The sequence below is a fragment of the Pholcus phalangioides genome, unplaced genomic scaffold, assembly GCF_987345545.1.
Source record: "Pholcus phalangioides strain wild (caught in Gottingen) unplaced genomic scaffold, Ppha-v1.0 ptg000007l_1, whole genome shotgun sequence".
NCBI lineage: Eukaryota > Metazoa > Arthropoda > Arachnida > Araneae > Pholcidae > Pholcus > Pholcus phalangioides.
In genome coordinates this window covers 55466542-55479852 of record NW_028301600.1, presented here as the reverse complement: position 1 = coordinate 55479852, position 13311 = coordinate 55466542, and the positions used below count along the sequence as shown (strand labels likewise).

General features: G+C 39.5%; 1 protein-coding gene and 1 pseudogene across 1 annotated transcript in view; both read left to right on the top strand.

The window, feature by feature from the left end:
• Positions 1-13311, top strand: part of htt (huntingtin) — a 441906-nt gene that overhangs the window by 376563 nt on the left and 52032 nt on the right. The window contains exon 50 of the mRNA XM_089233919.1: positions 9184-9298. Within this exon, the coding sequence (XP_089090045.1) occupies positions 9184-9298 (115 nt within the window). The remainder of the gene's footprint in view (positions 1-9183; positions 9299-13311) is intronic.
• On the top strand, positions 10102-11039 carry LOC149085512 (uncharacterized; annotated as a pseudogene).

Sequence of the window (13311 nt, the reverse complement as noted above, 5' to 3'; positions counted from 1 at the left end):
ATGTTTTCAGTTGGTTTAAAACAAATTGATAAGGTGTGCTGTCATTGTCATAGGAAGTTTTGCCTGGCAGTATTGTGAACATATAGAATAGTTTCCACCTTCTAGAGCAGTGTTTCCCAAAGTGGTCAAGATGGGACTATTCAAGGGGGCGATACTAGCTACAGACACGATTGGGGGGCTACAAATGAGCATAAGGGGGCGATGGGAGGACGAGAGGAAAAAATAAGTTTTCGAAAACTGGGATCCTTTTCCGAAGAAAGCTTTCGTAAATATCCGTGCCTATGGGCGAAAAAAAACCTAATATTTGCACACAGTAGTTGTACTTGTTTCATCTGCTGTAATTGATCAATAAAGCCTTCTGTCGCAGATTTCAACACCATCTGGGAATGACTGGTTTTGCTAATGACTATTCATTATTGGAGCTATCGTCCCCCAAAAAAGTGCAGCTGGTATTGGTGTTCTGGTTTAAGGGCCCCGAGACGATTCTTGTTATTATTTTTTTTCCACCTTATAAATTCGATACAGATTGTGGCCCATCAAAGAACCTAGCCTCGGGACCCTGCAGCAAGGTGGGGGCATGATTTTAGCATCCCTGTTCATTCACCTACGGCTATGGCTTTTTTGCATTCTGGTTTTTTTTTTTCATAAAAGAACCGCTTGGGAACAGACACAAACATCAATGGTCAACAGCTCGTCGTGACACCACTAAGAACCCCGACGCTCACTTTGAGGAACTGCCGTAATAGAAAATTTTCGTAATGTATTTGTTCATGAATTACTTAAACCCAAAGATAAGGTGTGTGGAAGTACCAAATTATCAATTACAGATGAGCAGTCTTGAATTTTCGTGCAAAAAAGTCACATACCTAAAGTGTTTGTTACACAACGGATGGCAGGGCCGTCTTAAGAGCACCATGGCCCCCGGGCCAAGTGGTTTTTCTGAGGCCCTGCCATGTAAATTATAGTAAATTTCATACAAATCTCACTCTTGTGAGGCCCGGGTAGGCCCATGCGTTAAGACGGCACTGAAGGATGAACCTCCATTTCATGGTTCAAACATGCGTATCAGCTTCAGCCACCTTGTTGGACAATTTGCCTCTTAGGGCCTTTGTGTTTCTATTTGTAATTTTGATGGTGTCCAAAAAGAAATGAATGTTATGCGGAAGAGATGTTTGTTGAATCCACACCGTAAGTACAATAATGTATTTTTTTTCATCAAAATTTTGATGTTACTAAATCCTCTTATATTAACCGATTTTCATGACTTATGTAAAACACTTGGGCAGTACTATCTATCAGAGGCGCCGACATGAAAAAAATATTCGAGGGGGCTGGGCGTCGGAAGTGTTTCGAACCTGTGGGTGCCCGTCTTGAGATTCATGTAGGAAATTTTGATTTTTGAATCAATTCTGTGGGTGCTCAGACCCATTCTACAAACTTCCGTGGGTGCTCGAGCACCCACAGCACCCCTGGCTCTGACGCCACTAGGAGGGGGAAAGGCATATAGTTGCTTGGCGTCCCGTATACACGAGACAAGCGTGTGCGCAGGACAGAGAGAGCGTGCATTGCATTTTATTTTTAGAAATTAATTGCGGGGAGGGGAGCACAAAGGGCCTCAGCTCCTAGGTTTAGGTGCTTATACTATCTATTAATGCTTATCAAGAGCGCTATCCGTAACCGCACTGATTATGACAATAAGGATAAAAGGGAAATTTTGGTACTATCTCCGCAAACAAGCATCGTTTCTCGTTCGCATATTGCGAAGAATATGGGGTGGGGGAGATACACGCTCCTTCAGCATCGGATGATAGAAATTTCTTCTCGCAATGGTGTCGGTTTAGTAGAAAATTTATTAAAATTTATTTTTTTGAATTGAAATTTTTTTTACGGTAACTTATGTAGTGTTTTTCCTTGAAAGAAAACGATGCATTGTCATACGACCTTTCAAGAGTGATTTTACTCAATTCGAAATCGACTCATTCTTAAGCATCGTAGTATATTAATAGTATGATGAAATTACTTTTTTAGCAATGTAGAACGCAAAACACCATCGATATTCGTTAAAAATACACGGTAATAAACACCAATGAATTTCCGGGTATTTTTAGTGAACGTCGTTGGTTTTTTGCGCTCTATATTGATAGTATTACTTAAGGATATATAATTATATTATCAATCATATCTCTCTGAAAGTATTTTTTATTGTATTTTTACGTTTAATTAGCATGGTTTCATCCGAATTTTTTTCCTTTTCATATGTTTGAGCTGAAAGGGTTGAAATTCATTGCAATCTAACGAGCTTTCAGATATATTCATAAAACAATGGTAAATATTTAGAATGATTGTCATTCAGAATTATATGTAGAAGAAACCAAAGAGGGAGAGAGTCAATTGTAGTCCCCGATGCTTGTCAGTTTTAATCAAGAAAGAAGTGAGAGACCTGCGCTTGAAATAATGTAAAATTACATTTTCTTAAAATATGGACCTATATAATATCGCAGTAACTCTGGCCATTTGAAAAATAAATGGCAGCTAGCCAGAGTCCGACTTAGACACGAAGAGGTCCTGGGCAAGGCAGGCATTACGGCCTGTGGGACTTGAGTCCAAATATTTTGTTTACCCAGCGAATATAATGCCGGGAAAATGTTTTGTATAGGAAATTATCTAAATAAAATATCAGATGTCTTCTTTGTTTTATACGTTCATTACCTTTCTTGGTGAGAAATTTCATTTTCTCCTAAGGAACCGTTCACACCCGAAATAACATGACAGAAAAAATAAGGTAATATTGTAACGATATCGTAATCTCGTTACCTCCCGGTTCTTTAATATTTTTCCCCCCAGTAACCATTGAGTGGATGACAACAATGAAATAGGCAAAGTTTAAATAGAACTATAACATTTATTCAATTATATTGTTAAACCATTAAATCAACGTTATCACAATTATCACAGGCCTTTTATATGTTAAACTATTAATTAACGTATCATCACAATTATCACAGACTTTTCTCTCATTGTCACAATGAAACAAATATGAATCGATCTCACCGCCGTGTCCAGGTTTCACGTGTTATCACATCGTCCGGTAGATACTCCCAGGTGTCTGCCCCAAGGACTCGTCGGCACCAGCTTCAGACGATTTTGGTGCAAACACACGTTTGGATGAAAGTTCAGCCACTGCACATGGAACTGGAGATGAGGGTCCACCGGTGGCCGGTATGGCCACTAACCGATCACTGGATCACGACGACAACATTGAAACCTTATGTGCGATGAGACGGGATAAGTGCCAAGGCACACTTCTACTATTGTAAGTTCATTGTATTTATGAGACAATCTAGCTCACACCATGACAGGGCGTGACGCCTTACTGATTAAATCGTTGATTCGGTCGTAAACAAGGAAGTCGTAACTCAGCACATCTCTAGCTGGCTTTTATATAGCAGCATTCCCACAATGCCTCACTGAAGAACCAATCACAACATTGAAGGTGCGGTATTAGCTTGTATCTGATTTACATAATTTCATGAGAAAAGGAAATATTGTAAACATTATAATATTGAATCTGGCAACCAAACATAACAAATTGGAGATCTGGCCAGGATCCACAACTTTTAGGCCTATTGCACATTGTAAAAACTCATGACATTATAAACCGTGAGATGGTCCTAGGAACCACCGACGGCGTGGAGGTAAAATATATTGCACATTTATATAACACTTTGCTGAACATTTATATTATATTGCACAATTAAAATAGAGTTTGACGATGACGACTCGACGTGGCCTCCACCGACGAACCACGGGAATCCCCAGAGGGAAAGAGAAGGTAACTAGACGAGCTATTGGGATCTCTGACATAGATGTAATGCGGAATTTATATGGGACGTTGGTAGCCCGACCTATGGCCCCGTTCTCGCCCGATGGCTAGGAAAACCCAACCCCCGACTGTCAGACTAAGCGAACTAACTGACCCGAACCGGAATGTCAGCAGAAGCCTCGGGTGGTTTCCGGTTACCAACTAACCCTGGGGCCTAAACAAGATTAATTGAACAACAGGATTGTAAGAGATCCCAGGTCGTCATGTTACAATATAACAAAAAATACTCGCGTTTGAGTTCGTTTCAGAATTTACTTGCTTAACAAACCCAAAACACCAACTAATGTCTCATGAGCTCCCAAGATCGGTAATTTCAAAAATGAATTTATTTTAACGATTAAATTTTGAAACGGGCGCGGTAGCCCAGGTTGATAAGATACTCGCCTAAAGTACCAAAGGATGTTTAGAGGTGTTGCGAGTTCGATACCCGGTTCGTCCTTGTCGGAAAAACTTCCCTGACACAGGTGGACAACAAAAAACGGCGACTTGACCGCAGCAAAAAATTACTACAGCAGGGAGTCCCCCCATCAAGGGGTTAGCGCACCAACCTCTCGATGAGTATAAAAAATACGTCTGCCGTTCGGAATCGGCAATAAATTGTAGGTACGGGTCTAATTAGCTCTCGTGGGCAGAAAATGACTGTGGTGCGACAAAAATGATCAAATTTTAAAACTTCGAAGGGGAAAAGTCAAAGCAGTAGATTGCCAGGTAAATTTGGTTGCTGACCCATGCTTCAGAGTGTGTGAACACGATTGCGTATTCAGTGCGTTACAACAACACTAATTCTAATTGGATAGCCATGTGCGCATATTTCTAAGACAGTCACTATAAAATCGAAACCGCTGAGTAGTTTGCATCAATTCCATATTAAATAAATATATATATAATTTCTAATTAAACCGTGTTGCAAGTGGTTTTGTTCGAACTTCGAACTTTGAATACTAAGGATTGGCTGAATTTTATCATTAATGAAGTTTTATGCAATCACTGGAACTTATCATCAAAACCTTATTTTGTGTTCCATGTCAAAGTAGAACACTTAACTCCAACATGCGTTGGTGCGAATAATTTTGTATAAAATAAAATTTCTGGATACGCGATTTCATAGGAGTACGTAACACATGTTAAATGTAGTTTAAATTGTTTCAGGAATGTGTAAGGTGCAGTTGACAATGGGGAGAGGGAGATTAAAATAATATATATTTTTTTTTATGTAACCTCTCTGATCATCATGTATTCCCAAGAGATCCTTTCAATCTGCAATGAAATAAATAATCTGTACTGAATGAAAAAAATAACAATTTTCGATACTTTTCTTTTAAATCTCCAACAATATCAATTATCACATTTACGAAAAAAATTGGCAGAAATAGCATTAAAAGACGGTGTGACGTTCAAATTTGAAGATGGCTATTAATTTTTCTTTCTGTGAAAGCAAATACCGTGCCTGGAATTTATGGGGATATACAGAGGAATCTCCCGTAACGGACACTCCCTGTTTTTAGCGGACACCTTCAGTGTGAGGACACCTCTTAAACACGTTTTGAATTATGCCAACTCCGGACTCCCGTTGAGACTGATTATTTTACTATCCATTAACGGACACTCCTCATTAGCGGCAAAAATTTTCTGTCCCGTGAATCAGTGCTGTCTTAACGCATGGGCTCCTGAAGAAAAGAAGGGGCTGAGAAAAACGAGAAGTAGTTGAATTTTTTGAGAAGTTCCCAGGTAGGGCCTCAGAAAAATCACTTGACGGGGGGTCCATGATGCTCTTAAGATGGCCCTACCATGAGTGTCCGTTATTGAGAGTTTCTAATGTAGCTGAACATTTTTCATGTGCGAGACGTTTCAATGCACTCACAAATCTTTCGACAAAAATCAAAATCACCTACAGATATTCAATTGTGAGGATTTGAGAACACTGCATAGTAAAACCAAGCGACACTTAGAAAACATCTATTAATAATAAAATTATTTTTATTAAAACTAAGTAACAATTGTAGTTTTGCGCATTAATGGATATTTTTTGTGTGATGTGAATATTACTTTGACCACAATAAATGCAACTAAATGCATATGTTTTGTGTTATATGCATATGTTTATAATTTTATAATTCACAAATTTAATTTTTTTTATTTTGCAATGAAGTTTACTGTAATTTTCTTAATTGTAATTATTTTAGAATTTCTAACCCTTTTTATACTAGAAATGTTTCAGGAAAACATTTATGCAAAAAAATCGAAAATTCGCTACTGCATCTTTCAACTTTTTAATATGTGGGTTTTTAACATCTCTTCCAGGGGGGTGATGAGAAATTTTGTTTTTGAAAAGGGGGCGATGGGCTGAATAAGTTTGGGAAACACTGTTCTAGAGTCACGAATTCTACCTTAATTAACAACCTATGTTTATAAGAAAGTGTAAGGTGAAGTCAAAAGCTAGCTGTCACTTGAAACAACCACCTTATTGAATATATTATACTTCAGAGAGTCCCACATCAAGGGGTTAGCATACCAACCTCTCTTTGAATATTAAAAAAAAAAGCTGCTGTTCGGAATCAGCAATAAATTGTAGATTTTAGGTCCTGGTCTAATTAGCCCTTGTGTGCAGAAAATGACTGCGATGTGACAAAAATGATCAAATGTGTAATTTAATTGTAGTTGCATACAGTATATACCAGTGTTTCTCAAATGCCAGGCCTTTCTAGTAATCATACCACTACTACTAAACCAGACATGCACCTCGTCCATATTCCTCCGCGGAACCTCTAATGAACTGTTACATGTTGGAATGTGTGTGTACATGTAGCGAAACCTGACGTGAAGTTTGTTTCTGTGTAATGCTTGTTATGTGTAGTGCTGCCATCTGCTACCAGTTTTCCTAACTGAGTGAAGTGTAATGATTGATTAATTTATCGTTGTAGGCCTGTTGCTCTCTGTGGCAAGACTTTTTAATGGGGAGATCAGCTCGCATTTGCGGCTCATAGTAGTCATACCAGATAATGAAGTGTTTGCTTTGAATTTGCAAATTTATTTTTCCCACTTATTTTCTCTATATATTTCATACTTATTACATTTATTTGCAGTCTTGCGTGTAGTTTGCTATCACTGTGTGTATGTTTGCTTTTGCAACATATTCCTGTAAACCTGGATTCCTGTCTCTATCCAAATTGAAAACAGCAAAAGGAACAAACAAAAGTCGATTTTCACAACAAGGCATTTATTGGAGGATGATGTCACTCTGCTATCCATACAAAGCTTTTTAACAGCTGGTTGATCTAAAAATATATTTAGGAAAGAGAGAGAAAATTCAACTGCCCCTGTGAGGAATCAAACCCACATCCTTTCACATTTCTGCCCAGCAAAAGCAGTTGCATTTTCTCTTTCCAAAATATATCTTCGCATCAGCCAGCTGTTAAAAACCTTCATAAGGCATTTATTGTTTATAATTTGCAATAACTAAATAAAATCAATTCCTAGTATAAACAGATTTGCAAATTAATTTAAGTTATTCGTAAAATCCAATCTTTCAGTCCGTGACAGATAAATAAAAATTTTCATCTCACCAAATAGGCCAAGAACTCCAGTCTCTATCATAACCTTTTACTTGATCCAACTTCGGAGGAGGATTTCACAGGATTGAGTTCGCAGTCACTGATACTATATAGTGACAATGACAAGATTTCTCATTTGGTGGTGATCACCTGTAGTTTCCTAGACAAAGTTTTTGTAGGCACTTATCAAATGAAGAATAGCCGATGAAGTCGAGGTGAGTCCTCTAGATCTGTCCGGGCACTAGCATTAAGTCAGTTTGTAATATAGCCACCAGGTTAGCCAGGATCTTCAGTAGATAATCATGAGAAATCAACCATTCATTCCTCCCAGGTGCAATTCATCAAGTTTTTTCATAAGCACTGAAATAATTTCACAATAAATGGATTAGTTTAATTTTAGCAACAAAGGTCTGGACCCGTCAAGATATAGATATGTCAATATAATACTTTGACTAGTTAAACATAATTTGAGTTACCTTTTTACAGCTGACGGCCAATTAAGTTTTGTTACATGTCGAACAGAGGACAGCAGTGAAGTGGAACAAAATATGATCTATCACTCTCAGTGAACAGTATTTATGCACAATGAAATAAAGATAATTTTGACTCGCATATTCTATGCTATCCTTTATCTCAAACAAATATATATTAAAATATGACTGTAGACAATTTACATATTTAAATGTAAAAATAATTCAAGTTATGTAACTAAGTATTCCACTAGTTGCCATTTTAAATATTGTACAATATTTACAATGGCAACCCAAAAAATAACAATACCAGGGGAACTGGACAGGTTTCCCTCAACATTTTAATAAGGCACCTATTGTATGAACAAAGCAATACATCTACACCAACGGAAGTCTGCAGCCCTCTGCTAGTGAAACAAGTTATTTATATTAATATTTCGAAGACATAATTAACACAATTGCAATACCGATCGGCCGCGATTGTTGATCATGCGACTAATCATGACCAATTTGATGCCTAACCTTGGACCCCCCTGCACCGGGAAACAAGTATTTGTTACACTATAACATTTTAAATAAGGTAATATGTATTGAGTGCACTTGAATTTGAATACTTGGCACTTGTTACATTAAATTATAGTTTGAATTCTGTGCACTTCAAAATAGATAATGAAGAAAACTAATATGAATTGATCAAAAACAAGATTTATAACAATGAGTTATAGATAAGAGTCTAACAATGAAAAGTAAATATTTCATCATGTGTTTCTTGCAGTTGATGATGCAGTGATGTCATAGTGCCGCTGTGGTGGTCGAGTGGTCATAATGACGGACTCTCATCGTGAGGATCCGGGTTCAAACCCCACCGTCGCCATAGTGGTGGTCGGCTGAAGTTGGTTTCCTGTGGTTCCCAACTTCGAGGCGCAAATGCGAGCCAATCTCCCCATTAAAAAGTCTCACCACATAGAGCAACAGGCCTACAACGATTAATTATTCAATCATTACACTTCACTCATAGTTAGAAAAACTGGTGGCAGATGGCAGCACTACACATAACAAGCATTACACAGAAGCAAACTTCACGTCAGGTTTCACTACACGTACACACACATTCCCGCATGTACCAATTCGTTAGAGGTTCCGCAGAGGAATATGGACGAGGTACATGTGTGGTTTAGTAGTAGTAGTGATGTCATAGTCTATTTACAAGAGTCACAAATGCAATATTCTTAATGTGCTTTGTTTTAGATTTTTTTTATTTTTTTTTTACTTTTCATAGGTTTAGGACCAGCTATTATAATAAAGATCACCTGATGATCATGTTTGCAATGGCATTCTATATGATGGAAAATTATCAAGATGAAGTTCTGGATTTCAGTCAGAAGTTCTTTACTGTGAGCATAATTAGCAATATCTTGTCATTTCTAATGATATGAATGATTCAAAGGTTTGCTTTAAAAATAGTTCTGCATGATCAAACTTTTATTTAATGATAAAATTATATGCATTTATTAATAAGGCTCAGGTTTTTATGACATCATATTTTTTATCATATTTTGGACCTTTTTGAAGTATTGGTCATATTTTAAGCATTTTTGAGCAATCAGTCTTACTTTAGAGATTTTTAAACAATTGATCATATTTTTTGGTCATCACCAAAAAGTTTGAGCTGTAAGCATTTTCAGAACAAACAAAAAGATAAAATAATAAGAACTCATTAAAGTTGTGGTGTATATCTAGTGCGGCCTAGAAACAACGAATAGTAGATTCAGTAGTGCCAGGAAGAGACAAAAAGAGAGATGAATCTGGCAACACGAGGAGTTGGCACTTTTGGCTAGACCACGCTGTACTGATAGAACGCTCTTCCGTTGCTTTACTAAAAACATGTAATTGTTCTTATATTATGTTAAATTAAAAAAAGGTTATAGTAGATATATAAAAAAAAGCTGACTTGAGTTCTTTTCCGACTCCGACAAACTCTCATAAAATGGTGACCAAACGTGATATGAACCTTCTGATCTGATCCATCAACATCAGAACATCTGCACGAGATGCGGGCGATATACAACAGGTAATGTGGCATATTCTGTATATTTAATGTATCCGTGAAATTATTTTTTAATTTCTACCACGATGCTTGAAAATAGAATCGGTGCATGTCGATATGTCACGCTGAGCAAATTTCCCTCTCAACCCATGTATATACCTATGTTATTTTTCCCGGTATTTACCGCATTTTTAATTGTTCGCATCTAAATTATTTCATTCTTCGCAACGCATAAAAACGTCATGGATGACAATTCCGAGCCGCAAATCAACCGCGTTGCCATTAAGCTTCCCCCATTTTTTAAGACAAATCCCACATTATGGTTTATGCAGATAGAGGCCCAATTCTCCTTGGCCAAAATCACGGTAGATGCCACAAAATTTCATCACGTGGTATCGGCTATGGAATCCGATGTCCTCAATTCGGCAAGCGACATCATTATCAACCCTCCTGAAGGTGGCAAGTACGACGCCTTAAAGAAGCATCTCATAGAACTGCATTCAGAAAGCGAGGCTTCCAAAATACGAACCCTCCTTCAAGGCCTCGAGCTTGGGGACCAGCGTCCATCACAACTTCTCACTCGGATGCGATCGCTTGCCGGTGTTCCGTTGGAGAGCCACTTCTGAAGTCGCTATGGTTGTCCCGACTCCCAAAAAACACGCAAAGCATTCTGGCTGCCTTAAACGAAGACCTAACCCAACTCGCCGCCATTGCAGACAAGATCAATGATCTTACCTTTTCACCCCACGTAGATGCCGCTAGAGTGGAATCCCCCACGACGCACTTAGAAAAGCAAATTGAGCAGCTGACCAGGCAGGTGAGCGAACTTTCAGCTACTGTCCATGCGTCCCGCTCACATAGACGTTTCTCGTATCGGCGACCGCGCAGTCGTTCCCGCAATCGTCAATACAAACCCGTCGCAAATAACTTGTGTTTCTACCACACTAATTTCGGCAAAAAGGCTAAAAAGTGTGCATCCCCTTGTGCATACTCGGGAAACTAAGCGGGCGATCGCTAGACGGCCATGACCGTGATTGCCGTATCAGCCGTATCATCTTGGCCGACCGTAACAATAGAGTAAACTTTCTCATCGATACGGGCGCCGACATTTCGGTACTCCCAAAAATCCACCGCCTACAAGAAAAAACTGATGATGGTCTAGTCCTTCGTGCTGCAAATTTCACCAAAATCTCTACATATGGCACTAAACTGCTTACTCTCAACCTAAATTTACGTCGTGCATTTACCTGGTCATTTGTAGTAGCCGATGTCGAACATCCTATCATAGGCATTGATTTCCTCAAGCATTTTAATTTGCTTGTCGATGCCAAAAACAGTTGCCTCATCGATAAAGAGACCAATATCTCTTCCTATGGTAAAACCGCTGACGTCAGCTCATCTAGCTCCAGCGTCACTATTCTTTTTGAAGCTTCAGACTTCAACCAAATACTTCTGAAATATCCAGAAATCACAAGCCCCTCTCTTTTATCTGACAAGGCTGAGAATACCACAGTATTCCACCATATTGAAACAAAAGGGCCCACAGTATTTTTTAAGCCGAGACTCTTATCTGCCGAATTAATGTCAGTAGCATGACAAGAGTTTGAATTCATGATGGCGCAAGGTCTACCTCTAGAAGTCCTTGGGCTAGTCCCCTTCATATGGTTCGAGAGTCCAATGGCGAATGGAGACCATGTGGAGATTTCCGTCGATTGAATGCTATCACTGTACCAGACCGCTACCCAGTCCCTCACATCCAGGACTGCACTCAACTATTCCACGGAAAAACCATCTTCTCAACTTTGGACCTCACACGGGCATACCACCAAATTCCAGTGCACCCAGATGATATCCCAAAAACAGTTGTCACAACTCCTTTTGGATTGTTTGAGTTCGTCACTATGCCGTTTGGCCTCCGCAATTCTGGTCAGACTTTCCAAAGATACATCCACCAAGTTTTAACAGGGTTGAACTTCTGTGTTCCATACTTCGATGATATTCTCATCGCTTCCACCAATGCTGAAGAACATACACACCATCTCCATCAGGTCTTTGACCGTTTGAAACAACATGGCCTCAAATTGAATCCAGCCAAGTGTGTTCTTGGTAAGAGTGCAGTCAAGTTTTTAGGTTGCCTCATTACCCCACAAGGTGTGAAACCACTGCCAGAGAAAGTACAAAACATCACAGACTTTCCAATCCCAAAAACCATCGCTGAACTCAGACGTTTTTTAGCAATGATAAATTTTTATCGACGTTTCCTTCTGAATTCTGCGACTACACAAGCTCCTCTGAATGAATTCCTGAAGGATTCAAAGAAAATGATAAACACCTTATTCCATGGACCCCAGAGTCCCTCGCTAACTTTGAGAAATGCAAAGCCGACTTATCCCAAGCGGCGACTCTTGCATTCCAGGCCCCTGGGCAACAACTCTCTGTAATGGTCGATGCCTCCGACATTGCCATCGGAGCAGTTCTTCACACTCACGAAAAGGATGGTCCTAAGCCTTTAGCATTTTTCTCAAGAAAGCTATGCCCCTCGGAGCGCAAGTACAGCACTTATGATAGGGAGCTCCTCGCAATTTACGCTGCTATCAAATACTTCCGCCATAGTCTTGAGGGCCAGAATTTTATTATTTTTACCGATCACCTTCCTCTCACATTTGCGTTCACAAAAATTTCAGACTCTGCCTCCCCTAGGCAACTCAGACATTTATCCTACATTGCTCAGTTTAGCACCGACATTCGACATGTATCCGGCTCTAACAATGTGGTCGCGGATACATTATCACACATACAGAACATCAATGCCCAGACCATTGACTTTACCGCCATCGCTGCTGCACAACAGAGCGACAAAGAACTTCAAAAGTTGCTCAGTGATCCAACGTGTTCCCTTCAACTTCAAAAACTAGAACCCTCTCCTGGTGTGGAATTGGTATGTGATTGTACAGGACAAAAAATACGACCATTCGTTCCCGAGAACTACCGAATCGTTCTATTTAAGACATTGCACGGCTTGTCCCACCCTGGGATTCGGGCCACGAAAAAGCTCCTCTGTGAGAAATACATATGGCCGTCTATATGCAAAGATGTCGTTTCATGGACGCGTGCCTGCATGGACTGCCAGCGATCAAAAATCACTAGACACACTAGGAGCCCGCTCCAGCAATTCCCAATGCCTTCGAGCAGGTTCGACCACATTCATCTGGACTTGGTAGGTCCGTTGCCTCCATCTAACGGCTTCACTTATTTACTCACCTGTGTGGACCGTTTCACCAGATGGCCCGAGGCGATTCCGATAGAAGACATCTCGGCTGAAACAGTCGCTCAAACTTTTGTTGGGCAATGGATTGCTCG